The 21,655-nt window shown below is 41.2% G+C and overlaps 1 protein-coding gene across 1 annotated transcript in view; it reads left to right on the forward strand.

Annotated features, from left to right (window-relative positions):
* The first annotated feature begins 1,498 nt into the window (after positions 1 to 1,498).
* PTPRO (protein tyrosine phosphatase receptor type O) overlaps positions 1,499 to 21,655 on the forward strand; it is a 149,658-nt gene continuing 129,501 nt past the window's right edge. Inside the window, exon 1 of the mRNA XM_090145733.1 lies at positions 1,499 to 2,018. Coding sequence (XP_090001859.1) covers positions 1,794 to 2,018 — 225 coding nt within the window. The 5' untranslated portion in view covers positions 1,499 to 1,793. The remainder of the gene's footprint in view (positions 2,019 to 21,655) is intronic.

Here is a 21,655-nt window from a genome sequence, read left to right on the forward strand (position 1 = left end):
TGCTTTTTGAATATCTTTAGTCTTCAATCTTGTTTAAGCCATCATCATTTTAGCCTCTGAATACTCTAATTGGAGCAGACTGTCAAAACTTATTTTACTTTGGCTAGGAAATTATTGTTTACTAAAATTCAATCCATGGCTCTTAAGTACTAATGACAATCTTAATTTCCTAAAGAAATTCACTCCCCTGTCTTTCAGACAACCTCTCTTCTTCCTAAACCTATGTGCACTGAAGGGGAATTTATCTATGGTTAACCTCTTGCATACCAATTTGAGATAATGTTCAAAATACCAGCAGGATGATTGCTACCCAAGAGAGGTCTGTGTCCTTCACTGCTGGCACTGAGAAGGTCTTTTTCTGTCCCTAGTTTCTTGTAAATGAAGATATGAATAGCATCTTCTTTCTGGAGCTGTAAATTTGGGCTGTGTGCCAGTATCTACCCAGGACCCAAATTTCTCCTTCACTTTCTGGATTAATCCTCGTCAAGTGTGACAAATTACTGCTTGAGGGCCCATTTCATTGGAAAATAAGCACATCCCTCTCTGGCTTTGGCCACTTTGAAATCCAGCTTCTGTTGACTGAAGATCCAAATTACACGAAAATAAAAAATGTAGCACACAGAAACCAAATCATTATCATCTGATTTACCAATGCTTTTAGAGAACAACTTTTTTTGATCAGCTTAAAGGACATTCCCACAAGAAGGTAGTAATGTACTCCTTGCCTAAATGGCTTAGAAATTTTGGAAACACTAAAACTATTCTCATTCAGCCATTACTTTTCTTCTTTGTGTATGTGTTAAGCAAAAGTGATGTGGTGGCCCAGTGCTAGAAGTAATGGAAAGACACCTGGTTCTGAATTTGCTCTGAAGTTTAATGCCTCTGATACAGCCTCTGAACACGTATGATCTTATTTTGCTCAGATCAGTATTGGTTGTCACACTCTCAGGTGCACTGAAATTTATTTTGGTGAGACTGAAAGAGCAGCCAGTGACAAAAAGATGTGGTCGTGGGGTCTTAGTTTTGAGCAGACCATCTCTGCAGTAGTGGTGGTGGTGGGAGGGTTATGTTTTGTTATTCCTGGTGACATCAGATTAAGCAAAACAAAGAGGAGCAGCTGCACATCTTCATAGTTACAGTCTTGAGCATCAACCAGCATGTTACGTGGGATCTAGTCTCACCTTTCTCCGTATACACTTACAATTGCTGGTCCTGAGTAGGTGGTAGAACAGGATGAGTTCTTACTTCTACACCCCTCGCAGGCTTAGAGCTGTACCCTGAGCTTCTCGTTTCCCAGCCCTGTGCTCACTGCTGACAGTGGCTCCTAGAGACCGGTGCGGGGCCGGGCTTGCCGGGAGCCGGTGACTGATCGTTCTTTGCCAGCTCACGGGGCATTTGTCCCCCGCAGGTGCGGGGAGGGGAGGGGGTTGGGGGAGGTTAGGAAAACAACGGCAGGGGCCGGGGCTGCGCTTTGCCTCCTGCGCACGGGGAGAGGAGGTGCCGGGGGAGAGGCGCGGGGCGGCGGCTGCGGGTTGTCAGCCCTCGGGGTGCCGTGGCCGCTCCCGTAGGCACACCGCGCTGCCGGCGCCCGTGGCGGCTCTCCCCACCCCTTCTTTTCCCGTGCAGCGGCGAGATCGCCGAAACTCCTGTGAGCGGAGACACCCACCCCACCGCCGCCTCCTCTTTCTTCTCCTCCTCCTCCTCCTCCCCCCGCCGCAAATCCCAAATAAAAGGGCGGGGGGCGGCAGGATGCGCGGCTCGGCGGGGAGGTCGGCGCCGCCGCCGGCCGCCTGATGCTGCCGCAATTCGCCATTGCCGGGCACGGCTCGGAGCCGGGCGGAGGGAGGCGAGGTACAGCTGCGAGGGGCCGGGGGGCAGAGGAGCCGCAGCCTCCCCCGCCCGGCCGCTCCCGCGGGCCGCGGCCACCGCGCTCCCCGATGCCCGACCGCCGCCGGCGGGGAGCCCGGGGTGGACCGGGGGCCCGCTCCTGCCTGCTCTGGCTCTTTGTGCTGCTAAAGGTAAGTGCGGAGAAGGGGAGGGCTGCGCGCCCCGCGGGCGCGGGGCCGCCTTTGTGTGCTCGGCTGCGCCCCGGAGGCGAAGGCTCAGCGGCGGTTTCGGCTGCCCCCGCTTTGTGCTCCCGCTGCGAGGGGGATGGAGGCGGGGCCGCTGCGCCCCACACCTAGAAGTGCCGGGGAGGCGCCGCTCCCCCATCCTCCGTCGTGCCCGAAGTTACGCGGTGCAGTGGCAGCGCCGCGCCGGGATCCCCGCGCTGTCCTTCAGCACCGCGGGCCGACACCTGCCGCCGCGCCCACCGCGGCCGGCCCGGCTTCTGCCGGCTTCCCCCGGAGCTGCCGCTAACAAAGGCGGGCGGGGGGGAGTCGCGAGTCTCTTCGCCGTTGCAGAATTTGACATTGCTTCCAGATCAGTGCGGTCTCTGTCCTCCCGGCGGATGAATCTTTCAAAGTTCAGCGTAATGCCGCGAGCTTGGCTCGGTGTGGCATTTTTTATCGTTATGCGTTTGATGCTTTAATGGTTCCTCGGTCATATTTAATGTGCTTCGTGCAACTTCTAAAAGAAAACACTCGCTCTGCTTGGGCAAATAGCATCGATTCTAAATGCCAGTGCCCTAAACCGCAATATTCTGCAGTACTGAAAACTTTGTTGTGTATTTGTCAGTGGCAACTAAGGAACTTGCTCTTCAGAGCTTCACAAATGGAAGCGTTCCTTAGAAATGAGCAGGGCTCCTCGTGTGAATGCGAGTTTGCAGGATCGTATCCTGGAACGGCAGTGGAGTCACTTCTAGCATTGACATTGCATTGACAGAAGTACTAAAGGGGAAGCGTTCGCAGCATCTGTTCACATAGTCAGCCGTCAGCTGTCTCATTTTCATAACTGCTGAAATGTACATTTATGCAGGATAAAATGTTAATATACTGACAGAACTTCATTCTTCAGAATTTCATGATATTTTGAGTTCTTTTTTTTTTTTTTTTTTTTTTTTTTTTTTTTCTGTACTTACTTTCATCTAAGATAATTACATTGTGGGCATCATAGTCCAGCATAAAGCTGAAGAGGATGCAGTTAATTTCTGTTCCACTTCTGTTCCTAGTGTAGAAGTGAATATAAAGCTTTAAGCAGCTATTTTAATTACTGTGATAAGGCGAGACAGGATATAGGTAGTTCAAATCTGTAAGATGCTGATACCTATGGCCCCATCCCTGGAGGCATTCAAGGCCAGGCTGGATGTGGCCCTGGGCAGCCTGGTCTGGTGGCTGGTGACCCTGCTCATAGCAGGGGGTTGAAACTAGATGATCATTGTGGTCCTTTTCAACCCAGGCCATTCTATGATTCTATAGAAATAAATCTAAAGAAATGGGGTAAATGTTTGAAGGCTGCCAAGGCCTTGGGTTTTTTTCCTGTTGGAAGGTGACCATCACTTCAGAGCCAGATAAAACTCAGACATGCCCTTGGGTATGTTGCTTGAGAAATCCCAGAACTGGAATGGCAAACAAAAGCTGCAGGAAAACAATGATGGATACTGGCAGAATTCTGTAGTGTGAGAGGTGAAGCTGTAGCTGAAGATAGGGGCACATCAGCAATGCTACGTGTGACTGGATTGTGATTTTTGTTGGATGCCTACGCATTTCTTTTTTCTTGCAATGACTAATAACTGAAGGTAATTAATTTCAAAACAAGGCATTTCCCTTGCTCTGTGCTGTTCAGTTATGCTAACTTGTTGAAGAACTACTAAAATCATCCAGCCTTGAGTTGTTAGCTTCCAGGTGAGACAGCAATTTAATCTTGTTGGGAAAGCAGCTGCACTGAACTGATGACTCTGATGCCCGTGTGCTTGCTGTTTCAGCATTAGCAGCCCAAATGTCACTTGCTAAGCTGTATCTGCTCGAAGTGGCCTTGATGCCCATCTGGCAATTTATAAAACCATCAGCAAGCTTTGCACAGTGATAAAACAGCTCAAAGCACATTTTCTCTTCCTTTCCATGCTATATTTCATGATGTAAAGAAATGGTGCCAAATTCTTTTCAAGCCCTAACGCTATCTGTTGCTGCTGGAGTGGTCAGTGACAAGGAGGGGATCAAACACTGATGCTGCCCACTGCAGGTTCATGTACCTGATATTGTTGTCTATGGGCTAGCAATATTTAGTTCCTCCTTTTGCAGCTCTACCTGAGCATTACTTTGTGCTCCAGGGCAGTATCATAATCTTTTTAGGAAATAGAGCAATGTGATCTTGAACCTCTATCATTCTTCAGTGGTTTTCTTATGCAATGGCTAGCTTAGAAACTAGCGGGAGAAAGACATTGTGTGTGAACTCAGATATTAATATAGATTTACAGTTCTTGGAAGAGGAACAGAATTATATCTTGCTTCAACAAAAAGCTTCCAAGCCTCCTGCTGTAGGAAACGCTGTCTGACCTAAAATATTGCCATTTTTCAGAATTGTAGCATTCTCCATTGTTTCAGCGTGTAGATGGCTGGGAGACATAGCCCCTAGCAGCTTGCTTAGTATTTTTTTCATCCAATGTGACAAAAGCATGGGCGATCACATCTGAGTGGAAAAGCTGTACTTCAGCTGAACAAATAACAATAAAAAACAGACACATTTCCAGTGGCTGACACTACCTTTCCCATCTTTTCTAACTGCAACCCAGCAGGCTTCCCATAACCATATCTAACCAACCTTCAACTAGTTGAAGTTCTGTCCTGGATTTTGAGACTAGTAGTCAGATATCTCACACTGTAGTAGCTTGCAGCTGGGTGGTTTTGTGTTTCTTGCTGTGTTATGTGTATGGGACAAGTAGAGTTAAGTGGGAGACAAAAACTTCTTAAATCTACTAAACCTGATGCTGAGACATCATCAATCTGTTACACCTTCAAGAGGATCTGACCAAAGCTTATGCTAGGAAAACAATGAGAAATCTGGTTGTCTATGTATGAACTGAGTGGAAGGAATGACAATGTTCAGGAAAATTATCTAGAAGTGCAAAGGAAAAAAAAAAAAACATCTCATTTTCAGGAGATTGAGGTCTTTGTATGGGGTCTTTATATGCTATTGAGGCTCTGTGTGCAAGGCAGCAATACATTTTTGTCTTTCTACTAGCAAGAACAATTTTTATATCTAATAGAACATTTCTGTCCACTACTATATCAGTGCATGGAGTTTGGTTTTTTTTGTGAGGTTTAAATTCAGATTTACATGGATGAAAATACTCAAAGGGATCCAGGTGCACAGCTTTACCAGACAAAGGAAATTTGTTTCAATAGTGTAATTTTTGAGAATATTTGCATCTAATGTTAATAATGATCAATCGTCCTTTGCTCAGGACTCCTCCTACAAGTCACATTCTCATTCTGTTATTTTCATGGATTATATTTTATGGATTATTTCTACATCAGAATTATTCTAACAGGTGAAGATATTTATAAGAATGCTTGGGTACCAACTCATGTTTACGGAAGTATAGTAGGCACACACTCTAGCAGTGGAATAAGTCTACCATTACTCTCAGTTATGGTAACTGTATAACTTCAATGCAGTAATAGTGGACAATCAACAAAAGATCTTTCAACCCTGCAGGAGTTATGAGCCCTACACTCAAACTGCAAGAGATCAACAAGGCATTTTCTAGATGGCATCACTTCAGTCAGAAGCTACATCCAGGGGCGATTCCTTATTTGAGTTAGGACAGGAACCACACTGAATAAAGACTTGCTTTTAGCTATCCTACAGCCTTTGGGCCATTTGTTAAAGAGCTCACAAACAACGTGCTGACTAAACTTCAGAAGCCCACTTATGATCTGCCTTTCTGATGTCTCCTTATAGGGCAATCCAGGCAGATTGTGAAATAACTGTTGATTGAGTAGGTCTTGAGCAAAGTCTTGTGTTTAAACCCATCATGAGACCAGTTTTACCAGATGCTTCAATACAGGAGAAGGGAGCTTTTATTACTTGACCATGTGAGTCAGAGTGATAAATGTTAGAAAAATAAGCTTTGGAAATAAATGCTTTTGCTGAACAACTTAAAAGGATCGTACTTATCTTTGTATTTAAGTATTTAAAATTATACATCTTTTCCACTGAAGAAGTATGTATCATCTTCATTATCATAAGCACTCTTATCCTACAGTAAATTAGTGATCAGACTTTCCTTATTAAGGTTTTAAAATAGTCTTGTAGTAAAATGTAATTGACTGCAATGTAAAGAAAAACTACTTTGATTAGATGTTAAGTGTTTTAAAATTAAAATGTTTATGCAGAATGTAGTACACAGAAGTATGCTGTTCTAGGATGACCAACTGTTCAATAGGTATTCCAAGTCTAAGAGGCAAGCTGGACAATTACATTACATATATAGTGGTAGAAGGGAGCTGTGGTGCCAGTTTATTTCTGCCCATTCTTCTGTGTTTAGTCCTGAGTTATCTGACGGAGGAAAATTTCAGGAAAAAATTCCCAGTATGGAAGGATGGTGAGGCACTGGAACAGGTTGCCCAGAAATATGGTGGATGCTCCATTCCTGGGCACATTCAAGGTCAGGTTGGAGCAACATCATCTAGCTGTAGGTGTCCCTGTTCATTGCAGGGGAGTTGGACTAGATGACCTTTAAGGGTCCCTTCCATTTCAAATGATTCTGCAGTTCTGTCTGCAAGAACACCATAGGAATTACAGCCTCACCTGTGATTCATCCATAGTCTGTGAGTTTCTGCCAGTCTAACCAAGACATTGTCCTTCATCTTCTACTGGATTGCAGCCATCATGCTCTTGAAGAGCTTTGGCACAGCACAACAAAAGAAATTAGGATCATAAGTGAAGCTAAGTATTAACTTTGAGCAAGTAGGTGAAATATTGGATGGTGTCTGTCTTCTGTTGAAGTGTCACTGTGGGACACAGGACTTGGCTGGACTTCTTGTCTTTCCCATTGAAAGCTCCTAAGTTCCAGAAAATATGATGATTTAGTGCAGAAGGAAAGTGAAGAGAGTTGTTTGTTGATATGCACACAAAAGCTATTATAACTTTTCTATTAAGCTTCCATCAATATATAGCTGAAAAGAGAAAAATCTTTATGAAGTTGATATAGCAACATATACTGACTGCCACATCTGCAGTGTATAACAAATGAGTAGAGAATGGGAGATAATTGAAACGGAAAAGTTACCTTGCTTTTCATAATGCTGTATAATCTGGAATGCTGTACTGTCAGTGAAGGGAACAACTCTGAAGTAAGAAGACTTCTGTCTTTCCAGTAAGCCAAATGTGATGCACAGTATTTCATTTCTGGAACATCTTCATTCTTATGCTAGGAAATTACAGTGGCTTTTAAGAGAAGGAGTTCCAGAAATAATTGATATGCATCATGTCTGGTTCACCATAAAGATAGCACGTTGTACCACAGCAAAAGTAGTGTGTGCTATTCTCAGATTACTATGGTTATTATTGCATTTTCTGTTCAATTAGATGCATGGATTTAGAGAAAGAAGCTCTCAGTAAGCATCAGTGACGGACAAATTGGTTATACTGCTGATAGCAACAGGGAAGAGAGCTGGAAGGTAGTATACTCAGCTTTCAGTATGCTGATCTTGAGGTGACAGCATGGGCATGAGTAGAGGATATGTGGAATTGGAGCTGATTGAATGCAGAGCACAATATTGGGATGGAAAAATCCAAGAGGGCCATTTAAGCACAGGAGTTGAATGCTTCAGAGCAGCTCAGTGGAGGTAAGAAAAATCAACAACTCTGCTGTTTTTAGGCAGCCAGAGATGTGATGAAGCTATTTGGTAAATAGGAAGCTCTTGAGGGGAAAACAAACGAACAAATTATTTTTTTAAGAACTTTGGGGAAAAATAGGTAATGTTGCTTGACAATATAACAGCTATGATTTTGAACTGATTGGGCCTCAATGCCCTTTAGGAGGATGAGACATGACTCTTCTGGTTATTTCAGCAGGATTTAAACAAAATACAGTTGCATTACATGTTAAAAAAGTGCAGGTCTCCAATTTAGTTATGATGAGTTTGGAATACATCTTTGGGATAAGAGAGGTAGTTTTTGGTCACTAAGTTGTCAATCAAATTAGAAACTCATTCAATTTTAAGAGCTTTCAGTCGTCTCCTTCTGAACTAGACGCATTGTAGAATCAATGAAGGAGTTGCTCTTTGAGGCTGAGAAAAGTCCCCAGAGCAGACAAGGGAATGTCCCAGTCCTCTTGTTGCCTTTGTGTAATTTGCTGTTTGGCACGTGTTGGCTATCCACACCACAGCTATTTAGGATCATTTCCTCTTTGTTCATACGGAAGTCATTTTCATATGTAAAGGCTTCGTTCATGGTTGGCCTAGCAGACAAGAAGGAAGAGTCTAGTTCCCATTCTGTCTGCAAACAGAAAAGAAGTTTTAAACTCAAGGAAAACAAACAAACAAACAAAAAACCCCAACTTATTTAAATGTGGTAATGAACAGTAGAGAGGGAAAAAAAAAAAAAAAAGCAACACAGAAAGAATGCTAATTAGTATTTTCCTGAAGTACTGAAAGGCAGATTTAAGAAAAATGAATATTTTTCAACAGCAATGAAATTAATGTATTTATTATTTGCTTAGCAGTACTGTGCCTAGCTTTGTTCTGTGCGCAAAATATCTGCAGGCTCTGACTGAAGTCTGAAAGATAGACACATCAAAATAAGGATGCTCCAGATAAACGAGAAGTGATTATCATACATGCCAGTTACTGGTATTCTCCAGGGCACAGTATACCTTCCAAACAGAAATAAGTCACAATTGCTTCCCTTAGGAGCTAAGGAGAGGGTTGATGGTTTTTTTTTTTTTAAGTTGTTTTTGTTTGCTTCTTTTGTTTCCATTCAGTATTGATTTCTACAGGATGTTGCTCATCAGAGCTTCTGGACATTTACATCAGTTTAAAACATCAAAAATAATTAATAATCAATGTGACTTTAATCCCTTCAAAGAGAAGCCATTAACCCTCACAGAAAATGCTATAGCTTGCAACAGTTTAATGAAATATCTTTAAGAAGGGGAAGAGATGAAAGAGAGGAACATCACTTGAACTTTTGGTTTTTAAGACAGCTTCTATTCAAAACAGAGAACACAGCTAATAATTTATTGCTGTCTACTTGCGGTAAATCAGTAGGTTTGTCATTCAATAATTTTCTTTCTCTAACTCAGCTGCTACTGCCTAATCTTGCACTGATATTATCTTGAGTCATCAGCGTCTGCTTCCGAGGAAAAGATTATGATGTCACAAAATCAATAGTGGAGGATTCTATATTGTAATCCCTTTTCAGGGAAGTCCATTAAATCAATGCCTCTCTTTCTATGAGTAATGGCTGCAGAATCCAGCCCTCTAATTTTGCTGTGTGAAGGAATAAGAGCAGATGGGATGGGATTTTACATAATTAACTAGCAGTTATTACATACAGCATGAAAAATTATGACATTTGCTGAAGAATAAATGGCTACAACAGTGAGTACTTAAGTGTATTTAAAAATGCTCACTGGTCTAAATTTCCTTTCTGGTGGGATTACAAAGCAATGCGTTAAATAAAAAAAATTAAATCTTATCTTTGAAAATCAACTCAGGACTCCGTAGATTTGAAGCCCTCCGAAGCCCTGCCAGTTTTTTTTTTTTTTTTTTTTTGGCAGCATCAAACAGTGTCACTACCATTTGAGAGAAATGGAGGCAGGTTATGAATATGGATGGCAATGTTGTGATCTCACCTAGTGTTCATGTGAAACACTGACCTCTGTTAGCTGGAACCAGAATTGCCGGTTTGCCTCTAATTCTTAGGATGCTGGGAGCTATCAGAGAGTCTACTGTGCTTCTGGGAACAGATCCAAAATCTAAGCAAAATCAATAAAAGTCTTTATGTCGCTTAAAATGGGCTTTGGATCAAGCTGTAGCAGGAAGATCTGTGATCTCTGCCAGGTGGTACCATGAAGCTTGACATGCAGCATAGAGCTAATTGTGATGTGCTGGTGACCTTGGGCTTACTGCAGTGTCAGTAGCACAAACTGCAGGCCATAGGATGATTTTGAGTTTTGGAATCAGTAAGTCTGATAGCTGAAACTCCAGTTTGGATAAATCTTGAATAGGATTCTCTCTCTTAGGGGGTTACTGTAGGGTGTGTTGTAATACAGCTGCTGGAGCCATTGTAAGAGGAGCATACCTTAGTGCTTCTGTTCTTGAAAGCGAGTTCTCTTTGTGGGAGACTTCAGTCATGTAACTAACACTAGACAAAAAAAAGGGTGTTTTCTTCTTTCTGCAGAGCCATAATTCTCCTCTTTCTCTTCTTTTCAGGGACTATTCAAGTAAGAGTTTTGATTTAAATTTAGCACATAGCCACTTTTGTTGACAATGCAACAATAACACAGGTATGTGATGAATAGAAAACAAATTCTGCATCAGATACGAACTACATGCTCAAATATGGATCTGAACAGAACAGCTGATTCCTGTCTTTTTAGTAGGCTATTGGAGTTAAAAGTGATCCCAAAAACCAGTGACAATTTTGAGTGTGCTCAGGTTCAATCTGAAGCCATCCTTTATTTCCTAGACTCTTTCACATACTTAGTTTTCTGCCCTTCTCTGTAGTCTGTAATGACCTGGACATTGCAGGAGGCCTCTTGCAAAGCAGCATACTGAAGACCAGTTGGCTGTGGCAGATGTTGTGCTTGATTCTGAGACAAAGGGATTTTCATGTGGTGGCAAAACAGACTGGCTGTTGAATACCGGTTCTTCTTGGTAGGTGTTACTACAGCAGGTGTTGGACATCAGCCAGGCAGGAAAGCAGTGTGTCCAGGTTGAGGAAACAAACTTTGAAATGTCCATTACATGGTGCCTGAGCATTCAGACTGGAGCAGAGCCAGATTGCTTGTCCTTATGGCCTCACCAAAATAACTGGCATGGCTAGAATAGTTGCAGGTGTTATTATTTCATTCTCAATTTAAGTATGTTTGTGAACAGTATGAGGTTAGGAGATAAAATGGAAAAGAAATAAAATGTTCTGGAAAATGCCAGAGCATATCTTCGAGGCTTTGTCTGTCCCAGTTGCACACAGTTAATGCCACATCCCTTTTCTTTCTGTAGATAACCCCAATAAAGACATGACCCGTTTAGGGTTTGGCTTTTGTAATGGTGTTTTGTCATGGTTTTATAGGATCAGCTGTTTGTCACTGATGTACTGGGAGTCAAACTGACTTTTTGATCAAGATGTTTACAATTTTAATTAAATTATTGGCTTTCTTTGATACTTCTTTTTTCAAGGTAGAGAATTTTCCCTGAGTACTAGTTATATGACTGTGAAATGAGAGCTAAAGGATTCCTGGATAAGCATTAGCAGTAACTATTGGTATCAATCTTGCCATTGGAATGTCTAGAATAATGTAATTTGGTTTCCTAAGCTGGAGATCCATCGTCTATGCATTTGTGCCTGCTGTCCTTCAAAGTACATAGGTTTCATTTGGTGCTTAGCAGGAAAAGACCTAATTTTCTCATGCACTTTCCCCATTCAACAACCTTCTTTGTCTAAAATCAATAACATAGCACAGCCAAGACAACAACTAGCAGTCATGTCTAGGGCAAGGAAAACCAGGATCTGCCACGTAGATTTGCCTGAATATGTAGGGATAAGGCTACAAGTCAGAGGTAGGGAATGATTCTTTAAATATATGTATTTATAAAAAATGATGAGACAGTAGTCATAACTATGTTGTATAAGTTGGTAGTGGTCTGGTTGGATATCACTGGACAGCTTTGTTTTCCTGGCTACTTTTTGGGTTGTCTCATGGAAGTCTTCTAGTTGGCTTTAAGTTGATGGCAACAATGATGTTCCTACCCCTGCCTTGTAGGTGGGAGGGTCTGCAATGGGCCAGCTGAGAAAAAATGGATGATTCAGAATCGTTTCCTGGTTGGAAACAAAATGTTAGACGCCACAGTATAGAACAGTGATGCTGTGGTGTTTGAGGATGCAGGAAGAAGTGAATTTGCTTGGAACCTAGGAGTAATTCAGGCTGAAAGAGATGGCTGGAGACCAAGGCCCAGCTCAAGACAGGGACAGGATGTTGGGGGCTCAGAGTTGTGTCAGATGCGTTTTGAATATCACCCATGGACAGAGATCACACCACCTCTGGATAACTTCCAAGGGCTCCAAATGAAATGAATGGCAGTCAATTAAACCTTTCTAAAAATAATGAATTGGGGTTTGAAAGAACGTGAAACTTTTCTATTAAATTGTCTTCTAATATATTTTTTTAAGTCATTTAAAAAATTCATCTTAGGCTATCTTTCTTTGTAGAATGTGAAGCTCTGGGTTACAGTCACATGCCTTTTTGCTGAAGTCTGCTGGTTTCTTGCATTGTCTCACTCCTTGGAGCTTGAGTTTTAAATATAACATCAAGGATAAAATTCTTAGTGCTGCCATTGTTAGAATGTGCCTTAATTATCACTTACACTTTCTGCAGAGTCAGGCAGGTATCTGCCATCAATTCGTTTCACAGGTTCACGTTTCTCAAGAAGGATTTTTTGCTGAGAGTTTTATTTCTTTTCTTCTTTCCTTCCTATGACTTACATTTCTGGCAGGAGAACCATCATTTCTAATGTTTTACAAATTCAGGTCTTTGGTACACAGAAAACCATTAAAGCCTTCACTCCAGAGGTACTTTTCAGTGATGTGAATTAAAGGCTTTGGGGCAGGGCTGGCCTCTCCATCCCAACTAGCTTAGCATTGAAACAAAGAAATCAGCCACCACAACATGCAGTTAAAGAAATTTTTAAAAATCAAGGTGGAATAATATATATCTAGAGGGAACATGTGGAATATGGTCTGGAAATCCTCTTAACACTTTTTGTATTGATAACTGAACTACTGCTCCTAAATTCAATACAAGATTTAAGGTACTCAATACAGTTAATGAGCTCCAAAGGAACTGTTACTCTGGACTGTAATTACAGCTTTTGCTGCCTGACTCTGTGTCACACTGACATTTTATTACTGATGATTTGTAATGTCAGAGGGGCGGATGTGTTTGGTGATTCATTAGTGTTTTCTCAGATTCTGCCTTAAATTATATTAGGTCATGATTTCATATGTTTGCGTGTCCGTGCTAGTATGAAGATTCCTTTATTCTGTACAATGTAGATAAAAAATAACCTAAACTCTAAATCAAACTCCCACAAAAACTAAATAGTCTCTAATAATACCTTCTTCTCCTGTTCTGTGGTCCTTATTTTCTTCAGGTCAGTTCTGTGACTCCCAATTTCTAAACAGGTTCAACACAAAAAAAAGGCTTTCTACTTTTAACTTTAAAAAAGGCAGATCTTCAAGCAAATAACATGATGTCATATCTTACAGTTCCCCCCCCTCAAAAAAAAAAACAACCCACGACCCAACTTATGTCATCTGTTAGATAGGCAAAATGATGCTTTTTCCCTGAAGACCCTACAATGCCAGATTTAATTTATTTTGGGAAGAATGAGAGAATTCAGTGGAATGTGCTTGCCACTTGTGAAATGAAAGTGTCAGCGGAAAGTGTGAAGATATCATGCAGAACAGAGCTTACATGGAATGAGATGAGTTTATAGAAAGAGGAAAAACCTCTGCACCTCTTTTATATTTAGCATAAGAGAAATGGATAGAAGGGATTTCAAGATGTCACGCGTGGCCCAGAGCGGATCAGCTGTGCTCAGGCTGAGAGTTCAGAAAGTTTGGTTCTCTAATCCCAGCTCTCTTCAAAGCTCGATTTAGCTGCACCAGTCTCTGAACCCTCTGCACAGGGAGCATGGTGAGGAGGAAAAAGAGCCTGAGGCTGCATGACACATACCCAGCAGATCTATGGGCGTGTGGGAAAGGGGCTGTAGATTGATGGGATTCAGAGCTCCCCACCTGTAGTGCAATTTAAATGCACAACTTCAGCTGATTACTAATGCTTTGGAAAATGAATAAAGAATTAAAAACAGGAATGGCTATGCAATTGCATGTCAGGTGGATGCAGGGCTTTCACACGTACTCTGTATTTCCACTGTGGGTTGTTTCTCTGTGTCTTCTGCAGCTTGCGAAGACAAAATCTAATGGTGTCAGACCATGCCTAGAGTTGATCCTTTGTAGTTTTGTCTGGAAACACTACCCCATATTCCTACAGTTCTATACAACAGATGACTGGTGATTGCTGGATGCCCAGTGTGAATTTTTGCAGTGATACTGAGAAGTCTTTTGCATTAGGAGCTGAGCCTCAGTCAGGAGGAGGGGAAGCAGATGGACTGCAGAGAGATGTCTGCATCCTGTACCCAGGAATGCATGTGCTATGTTAAGAAGGCTAATAGAGTGTGTCCCCTTCTGCCCCATGATAAATCCATCTCCGAGCTGTCAGAAATGGCTAATAAATGGGAGCTCTGAGATTTTTCTCTACTGAAATGGTCTAGTCTCACTTATCTCTTTTCCTCTTTGCATATTGGCATATTCCTTCTCTGCGAGTATTTATCCAAAGTCTTTACTTGGTGTATCGAACTAAAGGCCATATCAATTTTTTTTCTCTCTCCTTCTTTTCCCCCTCTAGTCCCTCTGTTTCTAAAGATGTCAAACTAGGTAACTGATGGTTTCTTCTGATGTCAGAAGGCCTTCACAATATGCATATAAGGGTTTTGTGTTTTAGCATTTTTTTTCCCCTTTATCTCAGTGTATTCAATTTGTATGCAGAGCCATCCTCTTACCACGAGCTCCTATACCCAGATCTGAGGATTATGTTCTTATCCAACATATGTACTTAGCCTGAAATGCTAAATCTGTGCTACTAGAGGAATAGAAAGACATGATGGCTAAAGGAACTACGTCAAAGTAACCAGTCAGATCAAACTATAAATTGTTCCTGGTGAGAGGCACGATGAAGATACTCCCCTGGATCCCCTGACCAGCTGTCAACTCATACATTTAAATATTGCTATTTTGACTGTGAGGGAGTAAACAAAAATGGTTTTACTTGCTTTAAAAAAATATTATTTTTTTGATAGTGATGGAGGAGTTCTTGTGAATGCTATTTTCCAACATTTAAAGAGGTTAGCAGGGGCCAGATCTTGGGAGCTTGTAGCATGAGAATCATGGAAACAGAGGGCAGCAGGGGTTTGGTGGGCATGGGTTGCTCCTTACCCCTTCAGGGTTCCCTGGTAGAGCAGGAGTAGTTCTGCAGGACTCAGCCCTACTGTAGGGAACCTGCTTTAGCTGAGGATTGTATTAGCTGATCTCCAGTGGTCCTACAGTTCTGTGATTCTGTGTCCCTGTCCTGAGCTGTCCCTGTTACAACAGCCACTTTTGGGAAGGAGGAGAAATTGTAGTGTATTTTCCTATTTTCAGATAAAGGCAACTTTGCTGGCTGGGGAGAAGGTGCCAATACCATGCCCTCAGCTGGTCTTTTCTCTTATAGGTCTTTATGAGGAAGCAGATGCTGTGTCCTGCTTTGCAGTGCACCTTGCCTGTGCTGGTGCATTTCGGATGCACATCTGACTCCAGACACAGAGGGACTGCTGTTGTACTTCAGTTGTGATGTTTTCTGAGGGCTTCTGTTACCATTCACATCATCACATCATTGTATTGGAGTGCTGACTGGTCTGGCACTGGAGTGCCAGACTAAAATGCTGGTGGGGAGCTTATCCCAAGATAAGCTATGGGCTAATCTAGTGGAACTAGGATTCCGTGCTGAAGGGGCAGAGGAAGAGCAGCATCTTCTTGGAAAGCCAAAAATAACAATAATAAAAAACTCCTAGGGAAATGCACGATCAATGATTCTTTTCTTTCTTTCTTCTCTCATGAATTACATGCAAGATTTTCTCTGCAGTAATGGGCAGAGTGTGTGGATGTTTTATTTATTAATGCTGTGCAAAAAAATATATATATTGTGGAGGATGGGTCTTCTGAATGCTTGAAAGGCAAAATAATCACTTGGATTGACAAAAGTATTTTGTAGCTCTTGAAAAGATATAAAAAGCCTAGGCAACTTCATAGAAAATACTTTGTTTCTCCAGAAAGAACATTTCAATCCTAAGCTTTCATCTCTAAAAAGAAGACAAATGCAGGACTGGTCAGATCTGTAGTTTTTCAAGTAAAATACCAGCCCATTTCTCACACCTACCCATCTGTCCCTTGTCCATTACTCCCTTGGCCTCTTTCCTCCCCTACTTGCTTTTTACTCTCTGCTTCACCCATGCCTCCTCCTGCACTGCTCAGTGCCTGCTCCCTTCCAGCATCACCTCACCCTGCTGGGCTTCAGCAGCCCCAGTGGCATCATCTCCTTTCTGACGTACTTTGCTTTTTGCTTCAAGCATGTGAAGTTGTATTTCTCCAATGAAGGTTTTGGATTGTGTTTTTGTGACCTTGGTAGAAAAGATTTTTCTGCATACCATTTGCAGTCATTTAGCAGAGCTCAGTAGTTAACTTCCAGTTGAATGCTAAATAGTGGGAAAAAAAAGACTGTGATTACACAAAAAGACTATTTTAGAGAAAATAGCTGCTATTCAAATAGATATTATATTTCACAGGGAAAAAAAGTAGGCCAATTACTCTGCTTAGTCACCTACACTGTGGATTCAAATGAACTTCATCTATAGTTATGGTCTTACACTGATTTTTACAAGGATAACTAAAGTCAACATCAGACCTTGTGACTTTCAGCTCAGTTGGCTATAGCTGTGTCAAGATTATTTCTCTAAAAATAATAATATTATTTATTATAAATTATATATATATAATATTTATTATAAATTATAATATAATGATAATATTAAAAAGATGGAATTCCAAATTCTTTTAAAATTGTTTTTAATTTCCTTTATCTTTTATTGGGAAACATTTAATGCAAGTTTGTTTGGGTCTTCTGTGTCTATCTTAATTATGTACATTCCCTCTATTAATCATACTCCAAGCTTTCTGGTAGATAAATTGGTTCTCTTCTACCCCAGGACAGCTTGATGGCCCATAAAATAGATTTTCCAGGACTATTGCTGTGGCTATGTGATTTCCATCAGAGCCCGAACTAAATTCTGTGCCCATACTTACTAATAGTAGTGCTTCCACACAACATATTGGGACTTAATCTTTACTAGTAAACAGCAATACTTGCTTTCTCTGGAAGGTATATGACCTTGTTTTTGAATATCACTGAATATCACTGTTATTAGCTCTTGTAATTTTGCTAGAAAACAAGTCACACCACATGGTTGCAAAAGCAAAATAAAACAAAACAAAAAAGAACAAGAACTCCAAAAGTGTGTTTTTTGCAGCATATTTTCAGAAGGTATCATTGGAATCAGAGTCCACAGATGGAGAGCTGGTGGTTTGAGACAGGTTCTCATCTAAAAGGAATTGAATGGCAGCTGTAAGGTGCAGCTGGGAGCACTGGAGGGCCTCCTCAAGAAAGATATCCCGTGTATGGCATAACGTGTCTGTGCTGTCACTGGTGTACAAGCCCCCTGAGAAAGCGAGGCAGACTGACTGTGGGCTTTGGTAGCATATTGGGTGTTGGTCATGGAGTAATGTAGAGGTTCTAAGCTGCAGTGGTGACACAATGGTAGGGACAAATATGCAAATCTCAGCTGGCTTACAGGCTTAAGAGGAAAAATTGCCTTTATACTTCTGAATGCAAAACTGAGTTGTTCTGTCCCAAGGGGAGTTGTGAGTCCAGTGTACATCATTGCCAGGTTTTGTTGTTGTTGTTTGTTTATTTAAAGGGGAAAAGAGAAAATTTTGTTCCCCCAAGTAGACAGACGATGATAGCTTGTTTGTTTGCTTGTTTTAATTTAAATTGAAGTTTCAGATGTGTTTTGTCTTGCAAGTATTTTTAATTGTGTCTTACATAGATGGTTTTTGGGAAGTCTTGGGAAAACTACTGAGAAAAGTGAGATCAGTGTCAATGAAAGGTTTTATAGTCATGTCCTATAGTTTGTAAAGGGACTGTGTACTGGGATTACTGCTTTTCACATCCTATAACAGATTTCCTTGAAGGCATTAACTTGATCAGCAAACTGATTCCTGTTATATTTCGGCAAGGAAACAGCCTGAGCATCCTGAGCATCCGGAACATCTCTGTTGTAGATGTGTAGGACTCTTAAAGAGGTTAATAGCAGCACTAGTGTAAAAACTTCAACAAAACTTTGCTTAGCTTCACTTTGGAGAAATACAGTTTTGCACTGGAAGTGGTTATTATTAGGTTTGTACTCCAACAGAGACAGATAGGAGATTCTGTTGAACTGGGAACGTATCTGCAGATTACTATGGGACAAACAATAATTAAATCCTGATACCTAAAGATGCTGAGAGGAGTGGAGAGAGTTAGTAGAAGTGTTCAAGTACTTGCTAATGTCTATCTCATCTCTATAGGAGAATGAAAATTAATGATACAGAATTTTATTTTTTTTCACCTGTATTCAAATTTCAGATTGTAAAGCACAGATCTTACCTTCCTGCAATCGATAAAGAAATGAAGAAACTGAATTATATTTTCTGGTTATTTTTTATAGTAGATTGACAGGATTTCAATTATTGGTAATTCCTAAATATATATATATATATATATATATAATATATTATATATTGTATTTTATATATATATATATATAAAATTCTCAGACTAATGTGCTTAATTTATAGACATGTAAGAGAGGATCCAAAAATATGTTCATGGAGAGTTTTGGACCTACCTGCAATCTGTGTTTTCAGAAATACGCACTAGGCAAGCTGTGTAACCTGCTGCTGTCATGTACAATGCACTTGTAGAGAGGGAAATAGAATCCAAGAGAGAGCTGCTGCCTGTGCTGACCACAGGAATGAGTGAATTACTGAGTACAGACTGAATTTCAGTCACAAGAAATGCATTAACATCAGTATTATGCCATCAGTATTACCATTCTGCAGTAAAAGTAAAGGAAGTTCATCTTGTTAAGTGTATTCAGGTTTATAATTGATCATTCTGTGTGATGGCTTCATCTACTGCAAGAAAAAGGGAATGATTTACAGTTTGTGTCAGTAGGACATTGTTATATGAGGAAAGATTAACAATCATAATTTCAGACTCAACAGTATTTATAATTCTGAATTGTCAGCTTTAATGCAAATATTCCATCTTAAATGCTGTGCTTTGTCTTGATTAGTTAAAATAATCCTTCCTTGCCTGGGTAGCTTGGTAAATTAGTGACTGGCCCAACAACAACAGGATAATGTTGCTGCATTGTTTTTCCCCTGCTGATTGTAAAAACCAAGAGAAACAGAGAAGAAACTATTATTTTGCATACACAGCATGAGAGGCATACGTTCAGATTTTAATTCCTCTGTCTGCATTCATTTCCAGTTTCTCACATGAAGCTTCAGTGACTTGGATGAGGCTTCCACCGTCTGAGTCATGGCCCGGCCATACTCTCAGATTGTTGTAACCAGAGCAGCTTCTGCACTGTGTTTTTTGGAGGTTTCTGCTGTGTAAAAAGAGCATCCTGAGATGTGACTGTGTCTCAGGGACTTCTTCCTACAACTGTTTTTGACTAACCAGACCACCCGCTGTTAGCAGCAGAGACACAGTGAGGTGGGCTTCACCTGCTGGGTGTGCAGCCACATCCCAGCCTGCACAGAAAAACTGGGTTTCCGTGGCTCAGGAGATGGCAGGCACAGGGCCAGGCTGCCTCTCACGTGTGTAATTCTGTTAAAGTCAGCTGGAACACTTTCACAAGCAGAAAGAGCAGAATTGGTCTGTTCAGTATAAAACCATAGTAAAGTTGTTTGCCAATGGAGTCCAGCTGCATTTGTGACGGGGAAGCCTGGGAGTAGTGCTTAATGAGCCTACGTTGGTTCCTAGACCTCCACTTGTAGATGGAGAAACTCCTTTCTGGTGCCTCCCCATGGCAGCTGAGGCTTGTGTTCAGGGTGAAATTTGGTTTGCCTCTTATCAGCCACTTAAAATAAGTTTACTTTGCTGTATACCCAGTGGAGGAGAGAGTATTGCTCATCCCAAGTTCTGAATATAGGTCCTAAGGTGTAATACCTTACCTTCCAAACCTAGTCAGCCCTGCCCAGAGAGAATGAGTCCTGCTTGTTTAGACCAGATGCTCAAATTTTGCATCAATATGGATGGCGATGGGATGAATTCAGCAATGAAGCTAGAGACTTGCTTTCTTGTTCTAGTATCCAGGGTTGTTTCCTGGGTGACCATGTTGTGCTGGCCCACAACAGTGTAGGAAGATGATATTTGAGGCCACAGAGACCTGATTAAAACACAGTGTTGGAAGTTTCGTGATATCCCCAGAGCATGTTCAAAGGAGGGAAACAAAACTGAAGGATCTGGAGCACAAACCTTATGTAGAGTGGCTAAGGGAACTGGGGTTGTTCAGTCTGGAGGAGGCTCAGTAGGGACCTTACTGCCTCTCTACAACTTGAAAGGAGGTTGTGGTGAGGTGGGGGTCAACCCCTTCTCTCAGGTAACAATAGGATGAGAAGCAATGGCCTCAAGTTGCACGAGGGGAAGTTCAGATTGGATATTAGAAAAATTCTCAGAAAGAGTGGTGATGCATTGTAACAGGCTGCCCAGGGATGTGGTGAAGTCACTGTCCCTGGAGGTGTTCAAGGGCCATTTGGAAGTAGCACTGAGGGATGTGGTCATTGGGCATGGTGGGGGTGGACTGATGGCTAGACTGGATGATCTTAGTGGTCCTTTTCAACCTTAGCTATTCTGTGCACGTTGAATACTGAATTTCAAATGAAATTTAAAAGCTTTCTGTTAATTACACAAAAAGTAAGGAGTGTAGTGTTTCTAGCAGTTCATGCCAATACGCTTGGGGGCTTTTTTTTTTTTTTTTTTTTTTTTTGCTTCATAAAATCACAACATTTTGAGAATTAATAACCTTAAACTTCATTAATAGCTAAACTGCTTTTTGGGGTTTGGTGTGTGGTGCTGAAAAGGTTGGATATCTTGAAACATTGTACTTTTGTTTTTTCCCCGTAATTCCAGACAAAGATTCCAGAAAAGGATAAAAGGAAGATTAGTATTTTCTGAATGCCACTTTTCTTCTCCTGTAATTTTTGTTTCTGCCCCCTCTAATGCAAGGGGAAATTCAGGATTGCATTCTGCGTCAGTCTGCTGCTTCACCAAAACCTGACATTGGATTTCCACAAAGTTCAGAGCTGATGTTAGAAGCTTTCTCTTTAATATTTAAACATCACAGTGAAACTTGCGTGGCCTCTGCTTCCTCTGTAATTTTGAAACTCCCCTTAGACTTGCTGGGTGTTGTAACTGAAGTTCATATCTCTTAAATGCACCTTTCAGACTGTGCATGAATTTATATTGCGGAGAGCAGATGAAATTCAGTATCTCTTGTTCATGAAGCAGTTTTGAATGAAATCATTTGGACTAAGGTTTTCAAAGCTCTGGAAGATGTTTAAAAGAACATTAATGGGAGGTGAGTATTAAAGAATCAGCCAAATATTTTAAATCCAGAACTGATTTCTACTGCCTTTTGTAGAGTCAAGATTTCACCCTGAAGACTTAGTGGTTATGTCTGAAACCTAGTCAGTCCTCTTTCCATTCTATGTATTATGTGTTAAGATGGGAGATCCTGGATGAAATTAAGATACGTACTAGTGACCTCCTACTTCACTTTTTGGATGCAAA

Source organism: Phasianus colchicus, chromosome 1, assembly GCF_987193195.1.
Source record: "Phasianus colchicus chromosome 1, bPhaCol1.hap1.1, whole genome shotgun sequence".
In the NCBI taxonomy this organism is placed as follows: domain Eukaryota; kingdom Metazoa; phylum Chordata; class Aves; order Galliformes; family Phasianidae; genus Phasianus; species Phasianus colchicus.